The sequence below is a fragment of the Rhinatrema bivittatum genome, unplaced genomic scaffold (genome assembly GCF_901001135.1).
Source record: "Rhinatrema bivittatum unplaced genomic scaffold, aRhiBiv1.1, whole genome shotgun sequence".
In the NCBI taxonomy this organism is placed as follows: Eukaryota; Metazoa; Chordata; class Amphibia; order Gymnophiona; family Rhinatrematidae; genus Rhinatrema; species Rhinatrema bivittatum.
The window spans coordinates 38,853-59,931 of NW_021821120.1; the positions used below are offsets into that span (position 1 = coordinate 38,853).

A 21,079-nucleotide genomic window follows, 5' to 3' on the forward strand; every position below is an offset into this window, starting at 1 on the left:
GGATGTGGGGGTGACTGTATCTGATGATATTAAAGTGGATAAAGCGATGGTAAAAGCCAGAGAGATGCTTGGCTGCATAGGGAGAGGAATGGTCAGCAGAAAAAGGGAGGTGATATTGCCCCTGTACAGGTCCCTGGTGAGACCTCACTTGCAATACTGAGTACAATTCTGGAGACCTCACCTTCAAAAGGATATAAACAGGATGGAGTCAGTCCATAGGGTCGTTACTAACATGGGCAGTGGTCTTCATTCTAAAGTATACGGAAACAGATTTAAAGATCTAAACATGTGCACTCTGCAGGGAAGGTGAAACATGGGCGATATGATGGAGACATTCCAATATCTCTCAGGTTTCCATGCACAGGACGGGAGCCTTTTTCAGTGGAAAGGAGGCTCTGGAATTAGGGGTCATGCGTTGAGAGTGAAAGGGGGAAGACTCGGGCGCAATCTTAGGAAATATTTCTTTACAGAGAGGGTGGAGGATGTGTAGAACAGCTTCCCACTGGAAGTGGTGGAGACAAACAGCATCTGACTTCAAGAAAGCCTGGGATCTGTAAGGAAATGATGAGAAGTATAAGGCTAAGTTAATTGGGCAGATGAGTATGCAGATTCTGAAAAGCAGACTGGCTAGGGGTACTTTACTGCCAGCTTGAGAAGCACAGGAGAATCCAAAAATATTTTAAGTTACTGTAGTTGTGATCCTTGCCCAGTACAACTTCTGACCTCCCCTCCCCTTGTCCTGACTCACTGAATTTGTAACCACGATCAGGCTCCACCCCAGCCCTAACAGACCAGGATCAGAACCAACTGCGCTGCTGCCAGTCTAGCACCCCCCACCCAAACCAGTGTTACCCCATCACTGCACCACTCTTCCCAAGTTTGTGCAGGCCCCCGTTCAATGTGAAAGAATAGTGAGGAGGGGCGGATCCACTCCCGGCCCTTGTTGAAAAGTGAGGTCCCTTTTCAGCAGGACCCCATCGCCCAAACTCCTAACTGGTACAAGCCCCTAGCAACTCCCTGCCTGGCTAGAATGGCCTTGTAAAGCAAACGGGGACGAATCACGCAGGCTGGGGCTGCAGACTGCTGCGCACGCCCCTTCATGCACAGTGCTCGTGCGTCTCGTCCCACTCAGCAGTAAGCAGACTGACGCTTAAGAGGGCAAGCAGGGCTGGCCCTGCCTTTAGCGAATCCCATACCTGGGCCCAGAACAGCAAACTGAGTCGAGGGGGTCCAACCAGCAGCAGGAGCCTGGAGTACAGCCATGCATTTTTGAGGAGTGGGGTTTTTTTGTGTTTTTAGAGACATTCTCCCTTCTTGCGATGCTTCCTACGGGCAGCACCGTTTCCTCTTTTGAAAGCAGCAGCAGCAGCCATGTTGGCGCTGTTGCATGCATCACTGCCCGGTGCTGGGTCTGTACGTGCACACAGCACAGCTTCTGGCTCACCGCCGCTCAGGTCTCCCCCTGGCATTCAGAACCACCCTCAGCTTCTCCCGCTCGGCAGGTTGGACATTGTCCTAGGAGGGGAGATTAGACCAAGCTGAGATATCTCCACTGGCCAGAGGCAGTAACGTGTATACAATACCATTCCAAAAGATCAGCTCAGCTGTAAGTGTCGGGGATAGCCACAAACCCCAGAGTGAGAGTTTCCTTTGCACAGACAAGACATTGAGCGTATGCATGGTGGGTTCCCGGTTCTGTATTTGAAGAGCACTAGGGCCCAGCAGGTGCATACAGTAACAGGTTCATTTGCCATTGCATTTTTTATGCGTCCGCCCCAGTGACCGGGATAAACAAAGTCTTTTACACTTTATTGAAAAATATTAAAATAAATTACAGCATTTTACAAATAACGACTATTTACATACAGTGTGATTCCAGTGACAGTAAAGTCACCACAAAAGAACAGAGATACAGGCCAAGGGCCCTCTGCGGAGTGACACAGGCCCAGCGTACCTGGGCACCTCTGACTGCAAGGCTCCCAGCCAAGGTCACAGCCAAACAAAGAAAGCAAGGGCAAGGGATGAGTTTTCACAAGCAAACAGTCTTTACCACTTTCTAACAGGAAGACCACTTACGTCCATCCCACACCCTCAGGAGGAAGTTTAAAAAAAAAAAATGTAAAAAGCTAAACAAAAAAAAAGTGACATCCCAAGTCCAGTGTCATGGCCCCTTAGTGTAACTGTGTTCAGGAGGTCCCCAGCACAGCGTTTCCCAACCCTGGGCAGGGTTTCAGGGCTGCCACAATGAAGATGCATGAAAAATTTGCCTACACCGCGACTCCAATGTATACAAATCTAATGCATAGCATGAAAACCAGACTAGTTAGGTGAACATCCACAAGAGGGCCGGGAAACACTGCCTTAATGTACAAATGCAGCCGTTTCGTACCGATTGTAGTGTGCAAAATGTGCAAAACCGCTGCCAAATCTGTCAAGAACCCACAGAGCTGCTCCCCAACCAATAGTTTAAATAGTAAATCTGAAAAGTTACCAACTAAGTCGTCAGGAATACGTATACAAGAAAAAAAAATGCATGGGTGATCTTTTTCACCCTGGTGATACACCATCAAGAGTGGGCTACCTGCTGAAATACGTGGCTCAGAGAGTGTCAGGTGAAGGCCACGGATTGAAGAGGTCGTGATCCAGAAAAGGTCCTGGAAGAGATTCATGGCCAGCGGCCAGCTGGAAGCATTTTTACTTTCAGACACTATACAAACAGCTACAGGTCATGAGGAGCCTCCTCACCCTCAGCAGATGAAAGCAGGATTCTCGGAAAAACTAAAAACTTTCATCCCCTCCCCCAAAATTCCACAAGACAGCGAAGGTCAGAGAATAAATCAGTTTGCAGATCCTCAGCTGCACAGCTCCTCCCTTGCTGCATTTCACATTATGCCTCAAGTGCCAAACAGGGAAACGGCAGCAGCTACAAAATCACGCCGCATGTGGTGAGCAGACGGCCAGGGCTGCAAATGCACAGAAGAGAATTTTAAAAAGTTGGGCATCAGGTACACGAGAAATTGTGTCTCACCCGGCAAGGACAGGCTTGTGGTTACGAGTTGGAAGGATCAGATTCAGACCTTTTGCTCAGTTGCCTATCACCCACAGATGGGATCCTTATGCACCAGCAAAGCCAGGATCTGCTGACATTATTACTCGATAAATAGGTGGAACTGAGAAGCCATCTAAACGGGGCTGTAATTAATCAGGTTCAAACATGAAGCAGCAGGACAGCTGGTGTCCCGTCCCTAAAGATGCATCTAGTAGTGAGCACCAAGGAAAGCTGAAGCGAGTGGGGGTAATAAGGTAATAACGTCTTGAAATGTATGAACGAACACACCCATAAACCAATTTAGAATGCGTACCATCCGCCACTACTTCAAGGGCACTAGCACACCTTGCCCTACAGGGTCAAGAAAGCACAGTTTTTAGGAGGTGCACAGTCAGGAATGGAACATCTGATAGCTGTTGGCTATGACCTCTTGATTAATGAGGCCAAGATTATCCTCGATCCTGGGAGGAACACTAATCCCCACACAATTAAATATCTTACTAGGATATCCATTTGCTTTCTGGTCTAATAAGCCTTTCTGCATGGCCTTGAATGGGAGCAGAACTCCCATTTACTTGTATAGGAAGCCAACTTTAAGACAAAACACGATTTACACATTAATGGTTGACGTTAGCCAGCAAAATAAATGAACAGAATGTACCATTTGCTGTTCATTCTCTCAACTGATGATGCATACTCGTGAGATTCTGAAACCAGGGCAAAAACAGGTGAAAGTGGAGTAATCTAAGGAAATTTCTTTATAGAAAGAGGTGGTTGTATGGAACAGCAGCCACGTGGAGGTGCTGGAGATGAGGAGCATCTTCGAAATTCAAGAAAACCTGGACAATGACAAGAGGACTGCTGAGGGAGAGGAAGGGGCTGAGCCAGACATGTGGATGGGGCAGACTGGACAGCCATATGGTATTTATCTGCCTTCATATTTAACGTGTCTTTGATCTTTAAGTAGTGAAGTACTAACTTTTGGCAGGTTAACGACAAATGATTTAACAAAACCAAATGTCGATATTTCCCCCAGCAGAATAGCAACTCTTTCAACTAAAAAACTCGAACAGGTCACCGAATACGGTCTTCTCCTACAGAGCAGCACATCTTTGAGTCCCGAGCACTGCCGCTTACTACCAAGAGCATGAAGTTGTCAAAACACAAGGCCTCACCACCTCCAAGACCTTCGCAGGCCACCGTAGGAAGGAAGACTCCTATTAACTATGATGCTGTATTTAAACAAAGTAACAAAAATGTTAGGTCAACAGATGTATTGAAATATTTTAAATTATTTCAGTAAACATGTAAAGAGAGTGGCCCTTGGCTTTCATTTTAATAATGAAGACTGGACACACTATTATATGGAGTGTTTTGTTACTTGTAAAACTGCTGCACTTGGACAGACAACAGCAGCGTAGCTGCACGTCGACCTGCTGCTTTGTTATGAGGTTACCTATCGCCAACCCGTCCCTAGCCTCTAACAAATACACAGAGACCTCAGATACTAGGCAAAGCCTTCAGTGCAGGAAGGCCCAGCTTCAGGCACCTGGAGTCATAACGAGAGGCAACCCGAGGCCACCACAACCTCTGCAGAGCCAACTACGCTACTCCCTCACTGCAGGAATTTAAAGCCAGCGACAACCAAAAGTTGAATCCTAAATTCCAGCAGGAAGAATTAAATCATTTTGGTCCCAGGAGCAGCGATCCCAGTCAGCAAAGCACAGTACCACTTTTGCAGATAATCTGAACTATCCTCCTTCACGTTGAGTGTTACCATAGCTGCGGTTGGATTACAATAATTGTAAGAGGTGCAGATGGTGGCGGGACAAAACAGGTTAAGTGTTTTCTTCTGTCCCCAATCTATAGGAAGTAGGGTGAAACATGCCAAAGCAGATACAGATGTAATGGAGTTAGTCCATGATTTCCCCCCCCCCCCCCCAACTTGCTTCTTGTTCCTTATTTCCACAGTCAGAGAGACTAAACAGGCAACTTTGCTCGAGGTGAGCCCAAAAAAAAAAAAAAAATAGTATGGCTTTGTTCTCCCTTTTTTGTTAGATAATTAAGAATATTTGTTTTTTTTCTGAAATTATGCCTATTTACCACTGTAAACATGTAAGTACAACAGCAGCAGCATTAGAAGTTATATAATCCAAACCAAACAAAAAACACACATGTTCCTTCTGGAGTGAACAGAAAGTCAGAACACTGGCCCAGAACAAAGTCCTACTCGAGTTTAGCATAAGCACATCTCCGTGGAGGGGACTGTTAATAAATCCCCTTTAAATGTAATAAATCACTCCAGCACGCCTGCAGACGGGTGAATGTTTTCCAAAGAATGCCCCACACCGTGGTGGAAAGAAGTTATACCCCTGAATTAGGGGACACCACATTTTCCCGGGATAAATTAGGTGCCCTGAAGGGGGAATCCAATTAGCCAAGGAAAGTCCGCACAATGGCAATCCAGGGCTGATCAGGTCCCCTTCCATATTTTACGGCTTTCACAGTGGACGGGTCCTCAACGCCTCCAACCGCACAACTGGAATAGTGATCCTCTGTCCCTCCCTTCTAAATGTGTGGAGCACAACCAGGTCCACAGGGCGAGAGAGAGAGTCCAGCATGCTCCGCACTGTCCGTGCCCTGGATCAGCCCATACTCGCCATCCTAAAAAGATTTATGTGCTCAGGCTGCCACCATAAACTCATCTCACTCAAGACAGGCTCGGGCCTACTCCCCAAGCTTTACAGTTCTCCTCAATGGGTTCAGAATTACAGTGGAAGCTCAAGATACAGTAAGGTTACCAGAGCAACAGAAAACAAAACACAACATCTTCTTAGTTTGACAATCAACAAAAAGGGTAAAAAAAAAAAATGCACGCATTAAGACAAGTGAATTCCTTTCTAAAAACAATAGAAATCCAGAGCTCTCTGGATTTGCCTCTGTGCAGTCCTAAACATCACCAAAAAGTTCAGTTTAACATTTAAAAAAAATAAAAAAAAAATAAATTGGCTACATCATTCTGGAGTTACAGTTAAGTCATGGAAACTGAAACATGTTCCAGCTTCCAACCAGCTCCTTCGCTGGTCCAGCAGGATGAAACAGACCACAACTTTCTTTGCCAAATCAAATAAAATCTTTTTAACATTTTTTCTGAAGCTCAATTTGAACTCTTCGTACCAAGCAGGCCCCGGCTGAAGTCTCTGCAGTGGGATGGGAACGCACCCAGGCAGACCCGTGGAAAGCGCCTTCGTGTTACCACGTCCTCTGAAAAACGGGACTCGCACCCAGAGATCCACCACAATACGGCCGTCTCCACTGTGGATCTCAACCACAGGATGCAGACAAAGCCCATCACGCACCCGCCGCTCTGCTTTCACAGACAGGACAGTGAACAGTTCCTAACTTCTTGTGTGTAAAGAGGAGAGGATTTTTCCTGTCGCATGCATTCACTCTGTTTTGCAATTTGATCACAAGAGGGTCCCCCTGCTTCCCTCCACCACCCTTTTCCCGTTCTCTTTCCAAACTCCCAGAGCTGAATTTTGGCCTCTGAAGATGGCCATGAACAAAAAATTTGTTTTGACAGATGAATCTCAAAATGAAGGCAATGAAAAGCATTCAGCAACAAAAAAAAAAAAAACAAAACAAACCGCATCTTATTTTAAACCCATGTCCTCTCGGACTGTGCGTACTCATTCAAATCTCACAAAAATTTCCCATTGAAAAGGATAAAAGTACAAATCGTTCCAGTGTAAGCAGTTTCTGCTTCATGAACTCCAGATTTCCTGAAGAAATCTTGCGGAGCCTTCAGTCTTAACATGGAGTCTTGTAACGGGTCCTGAAAAGCAGGCCGAACCCAAGCAAGTCTTCGGGCAGAGTAAACGGCATGTCTACGGGATGGAATGCGATCCTACGAAGCTCAGCTGGATGGAGTTTTCATTTCTCTTCGGGAAGAAAAGTCACCCCGTTTCTCTTTATATCGGCTCATTCCCAGAACACTTTTTAGCACTAACCCATCATCCCAGGGAGCAGTTCCCAAGCTGCCTCCTGGGCAGCGCGTTTCACGTCTCGGCATTGGCATTGTTCACATTGTTATACTCGTTCATGAGCTGCTCGTATGACACAGACAGCTCCGTCTCGTTGCTGGAAAAAGAGGATTCGTCTGTACAAGTGTCCATGTTTTGAGGAGCCTTGGATTCCTCCCCATTCTCCTCATTGGAGGACTTGGATTTCTCCTCATCTTCCGATAAATCTCCTTCCTCATTTACAAAATGTATGTTGGTGGTCTCAAAGATCAAAGGTTTGTTGTCCCTGGAGTCCCAGACCTCCCCCTCTTCTTCACTAATACGGTCCAGCTGGTTTATAAATATTTCTTTGCTATTGAGGGGTCTCATATCATTTTGTTGTGCAAACCCACTGGAGAACCTCACCTCATCGTAACTATACCCATTGTTCTTTGTGTACATCACCAGGAGGTCTTTGTTAGTCTTTTCTGCCTTTGGCTTTGTAGTCCCTTCCCCAGTGATCGTTTTCTCACCACTAGTTTTTAGAGCCTTCTTGCCAATCTGCTTGATAAGATCATTGTAGGTCTCTTCCTTCTTGGATAAGAAGCGAAAGATGTTCACATCTTTGGGGTTGGTCCTGCGAAGGGCTTCTGTTTTCTTGGAGCGTGGATCCATGTCACAGGATTCCTTCCTTCTCTTCCTTCGTTTCTTGATTGCTTTGTGGACCTCAACAAACATGCTGACTTTCCAGTTGACAAAGAGGGAAAGCCAGGCAAGGCCCAGGTAGATCCAGATTTCCACAAAGTATCTATACAGCACGTTATAGTTTATGGCTGGGTTCACACCTAAAAGAAAGAATTGCATAATGGTTTAAGAAAACCTAAGATATAAATACATAGATCCTTGTCAAGCAGAAAAGTTAGATATAGACATTATATGTAGTACATGCAGCCCTACCTTATCTTCAAGACTAGCTCTAAGGAGTGTGGGCCCCACTACTTTGCCCCTGCCACAAGGTTGGAAAGCAGGGTGAGGAAGAAGTCATCCCATCTCTTGGACCCACTGGAGGCGCCTCCATTCCTATGGCACCTCCTAGCCCACCAGATCTGAAATCAGAGGTGGCTGTAACAATGTCTACCCTTACCCTCCCCCACATGGACAGTCCTGCTTCTCAACATCATTCCTCAGACCCAGCTCTCCCTCCCCCCCCCCCTCACCTCCAAATCCACCTAATATCTGTATCCCTGGCTTGAAGGCTGCTCCTCCCATCTCCCAGGGGTCTCTCTCTCTCACTTCCAAACTCCTGCCAGCAGAAGGGGGGGTTGGTGGGTTTACTGCTTCTAACCTGCTGTTTGACTGATGGGGGGAGGCAGAGGAATCAGTGGCAGCCAGGCTACAGCGAGGGAGGGATGCCTCTCACCTCCTTGGCTCCAGTAAAGCGTTCCCTAGTAGCTATTCTTCGTCTCACAGTGCTACATCAGGAAAGAGAGCAGTGATAGCAGCAGCCCTGGGTCACAAGGAAGGGGTAGACGCAACCTAATGGTGCCAGTGGGAGTGAGGGGGGGGGGGAATAGACAGAGCTACTCCAATGGAACAGGGCTCCCAACGCAAGGTGCCCAGAGCAACGGCCCTGATTTGTCCCTCTCTCCACTTCCCCCACCCCGGGATGGCCCTGCCTGTTTGACCACTCAAACAGATGATCCTTCCATGTCTATAGATCAAGTTTTGTGTATTCCTTCACCAAGGTCATTTTCCCTCTCAATGACCAGCACTAAGCATACCATCATCAGCATCAATATTATAATGACCACTGTACAAATTACAACCCATGTTTTAGGCCCCTGTGTCAAACACATTGAGAAAGTTGGCTGGCCCTGTGGTAGTGCCAAGCAGAAGGTCCCTGGTTCGATCTCCAGAATAGAGTCTTCTGCTCCCCGGGTAGGTTAGGGATGCTGCAGAGGCAGCGTTCCCAGCCCCCTGGTGGGGAGGGATTTGTGGCTATTGCTCGAGTGGGATGCCTGGGTTCAGGGCCCATGGGGGCAGGCTTCTGAAAGGAGCCCTGGTTCGTGGCTCTGTGGACTTGACCATGGGCAAGTCACTTTGCCCTCCATTGCCTCGGGTACAAAACTTAGATTGTAAGCCCTCTGGGGATAGGGAAATACCTTCATGTAATCCGCTTTGACGTGCCAAAAAGTGCGAAAAGCGGAATATAAAACAAACAACATCTAAAAATCGCCAGATCAGGTACATTGTGGGATATATAAAATAGGAGGGGGGGGGGGAGAATCCCCAGGTAGTTGTTAATGAAGGGTCTGGGCAGCAGATCCCAGTCCTGGAAGTACAGAAGCGCAGGAGGAAACTGCTGGGGTGGGGGAGGGGGGGGAAGCCCCCCACCCCGGACAACCTAACCAAGGAAGGCTAAACGCCCGATTCATGAGGAAACAGCAAGGTGCAAAATGAAGGATTATAAACTTGGGTCTCTCGATTTCCCAGCTCCTCGGTACTCTGCCACCCCCGCTGAACACAGTTCTCCTACTGCCGCTTCTGAGAAGGAAAGAAAAATGTATACTAACCAGCAACATAATCCCCAAATCCGATGGTGGCGATGGTGATAAACGAGAAGTAGAGGCCTTCGATGTAGTCCCACTGCTCGGTGACCATGAAGATGAACGGAGGGATGAGCAGGTGGACCAGCAGCCCCCAGAGAATGAAGATGGCCGTGCAGATGATCTGAGCTTTTCTCTGTAGGGTTGGTAGAGACAGAGGAGGTGGTCAGTGGCAGGAGGTCTCAAATAAAGCTGCTCTCTCATTTGCCCAACACAGGACTACTGTCAACTGAAATACAGTAACATAACTCGAGTGGAGGGGTTAAAGAAAAAAAAAAAAAAATCAGCTCTATAAGGAGGGACAGAAAATATTTCCCCAGCCAGCTAAAATCCCCGTTTTCCCATAAAGAATGGCTTTTCCCATGGTTTTCTCTAACTACAGCATGCACGGTACGGAGGCCTGCACGCTCTTTCAGCCTGGCAGGGGCTTTCCCCGGCAAATGATTTTCAAACTGATCTTAGAACAGCACCGGCGTTTCCCGACCCTGTCCCGGAGGCCCACCTCGCAGGATAGAACAGCACCAGCGTTTCCTGACCCGGAGGCCCACCTCTCAGGATGTCCTTAATGAATAGGCAACAAGAGATTTGCTCACAACTGAAAACCCAGGAGATGGGAACCTCGTGCGTATCCACTGGGGCCATCCTAAAACTCCCAACTGGCTCGGTGGGCCTCCTGGACAGGGTTAGGAAAACAAAGCCAGTTACTGGTGCGACTGATCTCTCCTGCTAACGTGAGCCTCCGACTGAGTGAAGCCACCGGTAACGGGAGACGGTGCGGCCTAGAGGACAGAGCAGAGAACTACGTGGCAGGAGAGCTCTGGAGTCCACGGACTGCAGTACCGGGGAGAGTCACCATCAACCTGCACCGCAGCTGGGGGAATATTAATCTTACCCCTATCCTTTGGAAGCTGCTGTGCAGACCAGGTACCAAATGGTGTAAGCTAGATTCCTCATCTGATGAGGCTGTGTGCCTTTTTCTCAAGTGATAAATTAGTAAAGCCGGGTAATTCGTTGACGGATGGGAGCTGTGTGTGAATTAATTGCTACTGCTTATTCAATTCTTGTTCCCACAGCTCCCCTAATTAGAATTCTGATTGTTCCGTCATCTATCACGGCAAACTGGTTCAGCAGGTCAGACTGCATGGCTTGGTGGGTCACCAGAAAGCGATGATGCAAGGCACAGCTTTTTTTCTTCTGCATGGATTACAAACTGCAAGGAGCGGCCCAGGATTCCTCCAGTGCAGCACCTCAAGAAGAAGTGTCGCGTTCCCAGAAACTGGGATGATGTGCGCCCAAGAGCCAGAGATAAAAAACTGACCCCTCATCTTCAGGATGCAAGGGCCTTTAGGAGTTTGGCAGAGTCCTCAACCCTCAGCTCTGGAAAGCAGGAAGGGTTTTTAGAAAAATGGAAACTCTCCAGTGAATAAGAAGCAGAGGCTGGGACCAACCTGATGGTCCATACGGTAAATATATCCTAAGTGTTGTGACGTGACATTACACATGAAAGGCGGGCCATGAAGCGAGGAAGAGCTAGGAGACCTAGAAAAAGGACCGTGGAAGAGTTGCACGCCCTGCGCAGCCTGCAGTTTCCAACAGAGAGCAGATTCCAGCCCTGCCCAGGGCCACACCCTCCAAGCTGCTCGCTTACCAAGCTCACGCCTCTCTTGGTCAGGAACTGCCCCAGCCTCTTGGCCCGGCCACCGAAGAACTTGCCCAGAGCGCTGATCCACGTCAGGCAGAGGGGGACCCCGAAGAGCCCGTAGAATACGCAGAACACACGACCCGGCGAGGTCTTTGGAGCGATGTTCCCATAACCTAGAAGCGGGACAGGGAGCGCATCGTGAGACAGCAAGCAAGCCCTTTTCTCCAAGTACTTCCCTTCCAGTTACAGAATCAGACCAGAACACGCAAAACAAGTAAGGAAAGACCTGCAGAGAAATTCATGCGATTGCTTTTATTCCCCCTCCCCGACTTAACACGTTACGTTGATTTAAGTCCAGCCCCACTATTGCCCCTAAGCAGGGCCAACGTTGGGGGGGGTGGAGGGGCCAATTGGAGCCTTGAGACGCTCCTGCTGCTGTACCCAGCCCCTCGACGTCTGACATTTCCCCTTCTTCAGGCTCACCGGTGAAGCAGGAGCTGCTGTGGCTCATGTGCAAAGGCATCTGTGCTGGATCCAAGAAAAGAAGGAGTACAGTACCCGCCTCTCTCCTCCAATCTTCGGGGCCCCACTGCTTTTCGATATCTTGGTGGGGCAGGCTGCAGTGCACTCAGTGGCCACAAGGTGGCAGCATTACCTTTTATAATACGATACTGCCACCTTGTACCAGCAGTGGCCACTGCAGACCCCCTGCCATTTTTATTTTTTTGCCTGTGTTTTCCTTATTTCCATCTTTTTAAGGGTGGAGAGTTTTATATGATCCTGATCGTACCTGGAAGCATAAATCAGTCTTGATTCATAAGTGTTATGGAGGGAAAGTTCTTTCAGTTTTCTAACCTTATATCCAGATACATGGCCCTGAAATTTCAGTTGCTGTGGGTTGAATGGCTCGGGAAATAAATGTGCACACAGACAAACCAAATGCACAAGTGATTTTATATTTTTAATGAAAGCAGGAAGGAAAAGAATTGCAGGGCAATTCTCATGGAGGTGCTTTTTTCTTTCCCCTCTCCTCAACACTGATTTCTGGGAAACGGTGTTCCCCGTTGGCCTGTGCAGGCCGCAGTCCTCGGTGTCCACAGGGTATCAGTATCATCTGTTACTGAACAGGGCACTGCCACCTTTTGGCCAGTACTGGTACTGCAGCTGAGAAAAAAAAAAAAGTATTTTCCTCAGCTTTCAGCTGGAGCCATGAGGGTCCTGGGAAATTCGCTCGCTTTCTAGTTTTTATACACATCTATCCTGAAAGTCAGGATGCTGCCTGTTCAACAGTTTGGGAAACCATGTGTATGTACGAAAATATGTCATCCCCCAGCCCACCCCCGTATTCAGCTAAATCTCTAAGTTTTGGGGGGGGGAAATAATTCTTCTAGTTCCTAGCTTATTTTGTCATACCAGTCCTGAACATTTGGTTACTGTAGGTTGAATTGTTCTCATAAGATAATGCACACACAGAACAGGCAGGCAAAGCAGAAATACAAGATTTTTTATCAAGATAAAAGCTCCGAAAAAGGGAAGGGCGTCGTACATGGACTGTGCAGATATTAAGTCAGTGCTGAAAAAATGTTTCTACCGTCTCCTTTCCTGCTCCCTTTCCAGAGTTACATCTAGTTCACTGTGCGGCAAAGTCTGATTCTCCTTGAGCACTGGAGAGCTAGCCCTCACCTGGCCAGCGCCTCCACCACTGAATAATGGCGGCACGCGAGATCCAGTGGCGGCAGCCTCCGTCAGATCACTGTCCGAGCCCAGGCATTTGCAACGCAGCTCCCGCCAAGGCTCCAACGAATCAGAGTTCTGCGGCACAACTCGTCACAGACTTGCGACAAGGACACAATATGACGACATTTTGCCTAAGCCACCAATTTAGATGCCCAAAAGTCTCAGCCAACAAATCCTGCCGACGGGGGAAAGAATAGTTACTGCAATTTTCTCTGTCTGAGCCACTGCATGGGTGGCACGATCCAGCAGCGGGATCCTCCTCTGCGAGAAAGCTGCTGGACTCGTTCCTCCGCGTGCAGCTTTCCCCCCCTGATGTGTTGGATCGCTTACCGATTGTAGTAATCACCGTTGCAGCGAAGATGACCGCGTTAGGCCAGTTCCAGTTGTTGAAGGTGGAGTTGCCAGTAATGGTCACTCCTTGCCCAGCAGCATCGGACACCACCTGCAGGGAAACAAGAGCAACAAGGAAATGAGTGACCTGGGGCCGACCTGGCTCTCACGCCAGAGTCCACCAACAGCCCAGCTTAAGAATGGCCCACTGGCGTGAAACGTGCCTACAAGACCCTTAAAAAGCTCAGCGTTATTCGGGGAGCCAAAGTAACTAACAGTGGCTTAGTGATGTCAACCCCAGAAACCCAATGCCTTTTTACTGTGAGTAACACAAGGGACTTTCCAACCAATAACCCGCACCCGCTGGGGCATCCTGGCAGCTCAGTCACCGTGCCACGTGCTGCCACGCAGGAGACCTGGGTTGGATCCCTAAGCCCGGATCAGAGGACGCTACAGAGGCAGAGTTTACAGCCCCCCTAGGGCGGGAGAGAGAGAGAGCGTCCTAGCCAGGTGTGCAGGGGTCATGCTCTGGGTTCCAGAAGGAGCTGCAGCCTGCGGCGCCCGCCAAGGACGGTCGCGGCAATCGCTGGGCTAGAGAGAGAAGGTGAGGGTCGGAAATAAGAGGTGGCGACAGGTACAATCCTAAAACTCCCAGAAAAGTCTCAAGCCAGCCACCACGGTCTCATCTGTCTACAGAGGCTTTCAGCTCGGGAGGTGCACCCTGCAGTGACCTCTGCATTCAGGGACAATTCATCAGCAGAAATCTGACCAAACATTGTGGGGGGGGGGGGGGGGGGGTCCCCCTCTTATTCTGCATCCAGTGTTTAAAAACGGTGAGAATGAAGCCAACCCCCTCCCCGAGGGTTAGGAGAAGAGGAAAGAAAGACTGAGCCACAGTTTACCAAGACATCTCCTCGTTAAAAGGACTTCAATTAGAAAGGAGAGTCTGCCATACCCCATGCCAACGACGATGAAAGAGACACGGGAGGGGGGGGGTGCTTTCGTTATTTTTTGTTGCTGTTATTTTGATCGACTTCATTTCTAAAAATTTTTCTCTTTTAAATGTTAGGAACCAAGGGCCAAATTGTAGGTTCCCAGATGCCCGAGCTCCTGGGATTCTTCCAACCTTCAACGGATGACTAAGTAGTGGGCTAGTCAGGCCCCCTTTAGGAAGGCCTAATCAAAAGACGCTGGTATTTCATTTCTGAAAGCTAGAGATGCAATCTCGAGCTAACGCACCCACTTCTCATACATCACCACAGTTCTGCCTCCTATGTACTCGGTGCCTTGCTACTTTATGGAATCCATGTTGGGCCTAGCTTTAGACAATGCTTATAGATAAAATATCTGCAGTCCCCCCCCCACCCCCCATGTCCCTCTAACCTCCTGGGCTCTGCTCCCCTCAATACTGAAACCCTAGTGTCCCTGTTTCTTGCTGGGCCCTTTAACTCTGTTGCAGAAAAGCGGCAACAAGGAGAAGCCCAGCTCAGTGGCAGGTGATCGCACTGCCTCCAGGTGTTTATCTGAGGTCCAGCGGCCTCGCTCAGCGGCTCCCTCAGCCAAGCCGCTGCACCCTCTCCACCTTGCTTCTCCCTGCTGGTTTGCCAATTCCTGCTGTGTCAGGCCTGGAAAGCGATATTTATACTTCTCTGGGTAGGAAACAGTCAATATTTAGACTTCGATAAAAAAAAAAAAAAGACTTTTTTCAACAAACCCTACCAAAGGCCTACCTTCTGCAACACACGTCTGTGCACAGAACACTTTGGAGGCAAAAAGAAACCTTCTTATTAAAAAATGAAAATCAAAAAGCGGCGCAAGAGGCAGGTAGTGCTTAATGTGGTGTCGTGTCCTCCTCCGGCCAGGACATAAAGCAGCAACAGCAGGACTGGAATCAGAGGAGCAGCTTCCGGACAGCTCCGTGTGCCTGAAGTGCTACTCTCCAGCAGCTCTTATCACCAGCACTCTCCAATAGCCCCTTGGGCGGGCTGGCGACGTCTCCCGAGTAGAGCGTTGCACGAGCATCCTGCCCGGATGTGTGAGCGAGAGAGAGAGTGAACAGACGAGTGTGCATCCTGCTCCATGTCCCCTAAGGACTGGGCTGCTGTGGGCATAAAAACACACAGGCCGATACAGTAAGGTGCGGTAGAAAGAGGTGCGTTAGTGCCGGGCGCACCCGCGTTTGCCTCACGCACAGTTCGGATCACCTACCGCTCGATACTGTATTTAAATGGCATGCAAATGCAAGCCGCGTCCAACGCGCGTCCATGAAGCGCAATCCATTTTACTGTATAGGCGCTATACATCCCCCAGCCCCTGCTCACCTGCCCTGGCCGCGTCCATGGGTGCCGGTCTCCGTGGCAGCCCCAGTCCTCTCTCCCCTCCTCCCGGGGGCAGCCCCCGCCGGCAATGGTGAATGGGCGCACGCCGTGACCTCCGACCTCCAGCCGGGCGCTCAGGTCAAGGCGTGCGTGCGTTCATGCACCCTCGCCGGCGGGGGCTGCCCCCGGGAGGAGGGGAGAGAGGACTGGGGCTGCCACGGAGACCGGCACCCATGGACGCAGCCAGGGCAGGTGAGCGGGGGCAAAAAAGTTTGCCCGATCCTGGCTCTTGTCCCTGGGGGTGAGGGGGTCGTTTGCCCGTGAAATTTTGTCTCTCTGACCTGACGCTCCACACTAACGCAGGGGTAGGGGTAGGCGGTAAGTTAGCAGGTTAAACGTGCGGCAAAACTGCAGGTTAAAAAAGCGATAATCGGGGCGCGCGTTGCTGAATGGGAGGGAATAGCTAATCCGATCGTTTACATCTCATATACATGCCGCGGGCGGAAAGGGTTACCCGTAGATTTAAAGAGGCGGTAAGGATGAGTTAAAAGGGACAGTGAATCGCGGGTTGGACTAACGTGGGCAAATTGTGAGTAGAAAGCGGGTTAGAAGCAGGGTAACCGCGGCCGCACTTTACTGTATCGGCCTGATTGATCGGCTTTTTGCATCAAAGAAAGCAGCTCTCACTGGGTAACGAAACCAAAAAGACATTTTCTACACACAACCCAATCCTTAGAGGGAGCTTTGCTCTCTAGGGAGTCGCAGTGGCTCCCCGGCCAGTCCATGGGGGAGGGGGAGCGGCCTGGAAGGAAGAGAAGGTGAAGGCAATGCATGAAGCAAGGGAAGGAGGGAGGAAAAGAAATAAAAGGTTCCCTGCTGGGGAAAAAGGAGACTGAGAAGAATGGGGTAAAGGAAAAACAAACAAAAAAAAAACCCCCAACACACTAAAAACAACAATAACTAAACTACAGAGCAGAAGAGGTGAACGAAAAGTCCCAGGCTCCTAAAAACACGCCCCTTTTTTCTTGCTGCTTAAGTTTTTTGAGTCTCTGCACCTCCCCAGCTTAGTTGTGTTTTTTGCACACTATTTTTTTTTTTTAGAAAAGCTCTCGATTGCGGTTTTACTCTCTCTCGTGCCGCTGGCCCCAGATCCTGAGGAGCAGAAGCGGCGCAGCACTGCCCAGAGGTTCACAGCTGGCTGCCAGGTCTGGGAGTGCCGGCCCCGAAGCGCCCAGCCTCCCGTCAGGCATTTAAGGAAAGCGAGTGCCCTGCAGCTCGAACCCGGGAAGGGAGGGAGGCATCTTATACAGAGGGAACAGAAACCCATTACCTTCTACCTGTCGATACAGCTGCGTGACGGAGGATAGTGGGGCATGGAGAGTAGGGTGATCAGTGGAGTGCCTCAGGGATCCGCTCTGTGCCCGCAGCTGTTCAAAATTTTTGTGAGCGATATTCCAGAGGAGTTAAGAAAGATAAAAGGGTTTGTCTCTTTGACGATGGTAGAAAGTCAGCAAAGGTGTGGAACACCCCTGAGGGAGTAGAGAAAACAATGCAAGAGAGCCCGAGTGCTCAAATGCTTGGTACTCAAGATTTAATGCAAGATGGTGCCTAGTCCTGCCCCTGCTGTAGAAATCTGAGGGAGCAGGACGTCGGTGGAGAGGGGGGGGAAGGGGTACAGAGGAGAGGGCGCGCCAACCAGGAAAGAGAGCTCGGGGTGGCAGTGTCCGATGATCTCACGGCAGCGGAGCAATGTGATGGTTGGAGCCGGAGGGATGCTAGAGTGCTTAGGGAAAGGGAGGAGGGGGAAAAACCCAAAAAATGTGATGGTGATGCCAGACACGGGTCATCGGTGGGACCTCACCCAGCACAGCGCTTCCACTTCTGGAGGCCGTCCTGAGCAAGGCCCGCAACAAAAGCCACACGAGATCAGGCTTGGGGGCCCAAGGGCCCGATTTTCAGAAGAATTCACCCGTGCACTTTTACCCGTGTAAGTGGGATCTTGAAAACTGCTGCAACATAGCATTGAATTGTCCCTAGGATTTACCCGCCTTAAGTGGCTTTTTAAAGTTGCCACGATAGTCGTTACATTTATGCACGCAACGCCTCTGAAATCTCACCCGCATATCTAGGGGAAGAGGAGAGAAGGCGGGCGTGGAAATGGGGACACGACTTGAAACCTTCAAATACCTCAAAAATATACGTAGTGCTCAAGAAGCCAATCTTTGTCAAAAGTAAAGAAGAAGAGAGATGACAGGATGAGGCTCCAAGGGAGCAGGCTCAGGAGTAACAAAAGATAAACTAAAAATGTTTCTTCATGGAAAGTGTGGTGAATGCATAAATGGCCTTCCCGAGTACGGTAGAGGAGACTATAAGAGCAGCAACTTACTTCAAGAAAGGCCCAGAGGATCCCCGGTCTACAGCAGTGCGCCAGAATACAAATGGGACAGATGAGAGGGGCATGACAGAGCTCTTCCCCCCCCCCCCCATGTACCCCCGGAAGACAAGCAGAGAACGCAACAGAACCCAAGGAACGAGCGAACGGCAGCGTCAGTGGTCTTTGCCTGTCCGGGGGGGGGGGGGTGGGAGCCGCTTTGTCTTATCTGAAGGCCACAGGCCTTGTCTCAGCCGCTCTCAGATGTCTTTTGTGCTGGAAGAGCCGGTCCCTACGGGCAGGCCCAGCTCTGAGCAGCACACACCACGTGGGACAGGCCGGATTATCCCCTCCGCCAGCCCAGGCGCAGAGCAAGTCCTTCCAGGGCAGGCGCAGGGCTTCAGACAGCGAAAATGCTTCCAGATGAAGAGCGCTGGAATCTACGTTAAAAAAATGTTCAGGTAGCAGAAGTGTCTGACTTCGAAACGTAGAAGGGTATTAGCCCGCCAAAGACAGTTAAACACAAAACCCAATACAAATACCTTTGTGAGGTTTTGCCTCTCGGTCTGCTCTCTATCCCGACACAAACAGAAAGCAGCAGCTGGTGATCAAGCACAGGCCGAGAGGGGCAAAGCCACGGCGGAAACACACACACACACGTAACAGAGTACACGTTAGGCCATGCGACATCCTGCGACCCCGCAACAGATGTGCAGGTGCAGCATTGCTGTGCCAGAGCCACTACAGTGGTTTTCTAGGGGCAAAAAAAAAAAAACCCCACCAAAAAAACAAACTTTTTCCACTATTGTTCTAGCAGCTCATTGACATCTATACACAGGCAGAGAATGGGGAAACCCCCGTTAAAGAAATACGACCAGCGTGACGACCGGGAGAGCAAGAGAGGAGAGAGACACCAACCCCCACCCCTGCACTTCCAAAAGAGGATTTTAAGGTGGACAAAAAATAAATAAATAAGTCTTTTCAGGCCCAAAAGGTTCACCACTGGCAGTTCCCCCCCCCCCCCCCCCCAACAAGGTTGTAACTGCTGCAAATGAGGGACCCATCCACGGGCTCCAGCTGAAGGCCCAGACCTCGCCCTGCTTGCGTGGTCGGAGCAGCCGCTACCCCCGCAAGCCCCTCGGAGGGGAAACGGCTGTTTGCAGTCAGGAATCCACAAGCACTTCTAGCGTACGGGACAGAGCCGTGAACTGGATGGGCTTTGGAAGATTGCCGATTCCGTGTTTTCTGATTTGTCTTACTGTGTGTATCTGCCGTTAGATTTTATTGTAACCTGCCCCGATGGTTACAGTGTGAAATCCAAAGGCTGAATACATAACACACGCACGGTACACAGAGGGCAGAGTTAGGACTGTAAACCCTGCAGCTGTAACTAGCACGAGATCATCTGAAGGAACAACTTTAGAAAAAAAAAAAATAAGTTGTAATTTGTGCAGGAGAGCAAAACACGTACAGAAGGTGCGTACGCTGACCCAAGGTCACCACCGCTCCACCTGTGCCTGAAAAACGCTTCGCCTGCCTTGGGTTACCGACTCTTATCTCAACAGGCTGAACCACTCGCGGGTTCACTTCAATACATCTAGAGAGGTCTTGTAAATCCTCCAAAGAAATCCTAACAGTAGGGCCCGAATGGCTTAAGTGCAATGGATCAGAACCAGGCCCGGCCAGACGACATGGAGTCCGCTGGTAACCCTCCCCCCCCCAGCGCAAGCTGGCAGAAGGGAGACCCGTCTACCAGGTCTATTGCCAGTGCCCGCGACATCACCGCGTCCACGAGCGAGGTCATAGGCGGCGCCTGCCAACCACAGGATGCTCCTCTAGTGCCGCTGAATACTAAAAAAAGTCACAGACTAAAGCATTAGATTTACACACGGCAAGCAGACCTGCTCATCCTGCAACATGTAGAGCCTAAACCACTGGGGAAAAAAAAAATTAAGAGGACAGCAGAGTGCATTAAACCGCACTGTTATATTCCTAAATCTGATGGGACCCAAAAAAAAAAAACCCTACATGATATTGATTAAAATTAAAGACTGATATTACGTGTAGACAAGATTTCACTATCCACATCAAGTAAAAAATATAAAATGAGCATGACTGGCCACAGAGACTGCCTCCAACCAATCAGCACCGGCGTCAATAGGCAGGCCCTGGAGCGAGCACGGCTAGATCAGAGAGTCAATAGGGAACACGCTCCCCGTGATTACAGTATAAACATGACACTCTGCAACATTCAGATGCCTTATCTAATCACGGGCTCGCAATTAGCTGGGAATAAGCACACACAATTATGCAATCAAATCGAGGTGCGCGAGGCGCCTCCATCTGCCGAAAGAAGCCCCGAGCAAACCCAGGCAGGCGGTCTCCTACTGCGCAGGGTGAGCCGTCGCCTTTATGGACTGCCCTGGCTCCCATCCCAGAGGGGCAACTGGTTGTCCCTCGCTCCATAGTTTTTACAATTCACCTCTTCTAGATTACATTAAAAGTACACACGGCGGACGGTGCCCCACCCTGGATCAGTTAACATTCACCGCCGTGCCACCAAGTCCCTTCAAGGCCTTTCCTGCCATCTTCAGGAGCGGTCAAGGCTCACAGTCCTTCTGATCTGACCGGTTCATGCAGCGCGTGCTGTGTGACGTGTGACATCGTGGGTAACATGGACCAATCAGGGAGCAGGAGACAGATTGCCACATTCCCCCAATTTCTCTTGCCAAAATGGCCATCTCCAGGGGCTCAGAGCAAGCAGGACTCGACAAGAACAGTAGAGCCCGGGTAGGGCTCTACTGCAGATTGTGCTTCTCTGAAGTGTTGCGAGACACACAAAGGGTTACTAGGAACATGCCTAGCACCAGACGATGCCCGTAGAGAATTAAACGGCCCGTGACGTGCACTTTAACCAGCCATGTTCTACCTCCGGCAGGTGAGCTTTGGCCTCAGGAATGCTGTCAAAGGCTTTTTTTTTTTTGTTGTTGGCAACAGTGATGCTCCTTTACGAAGAACCGGGGGT

At 49.7% G+C, this 21,079-nt stretch overlaps 1 protein-coding gene across 1 annotated transcript in view; it reads right to left on the reverse strand.

Moving 5' to 3' along the window:
• Positions 1-1,794: 1,794 nt before the first annotated feature.
• The window catches only part of LOC115082470 (potassium channel subfamily K member 5-like), a 57,733-nt gene continuing 38,448 nt past the window's right edge, over positions 1,795-21,079 (reverse strand). Inside the window, exons 2-5 of the mRNA XM_029586696.1 lie at positions 13,366-13,477; positions 11,305-11,471; positions 9,624-9,792; positions 1,795-7,895 (exon numbers count right to left, since the gene is read on the reverse strand). Of these exons, the coding sequence (XP_029442556.1) occupies positions 7,108-7,895; positions 9,624-9,792; positions 11,305-11,471; positions 13,366-13,477 (1,236 nt within the window). The 3' untranslated portion in view covers positions 1,795-7,107. The remainder of the gene's footprint in view (positions 7,896-9,623; positions 9,793-11,304; positions 11,472-13,365; positions 13,478-21,079) is intronic.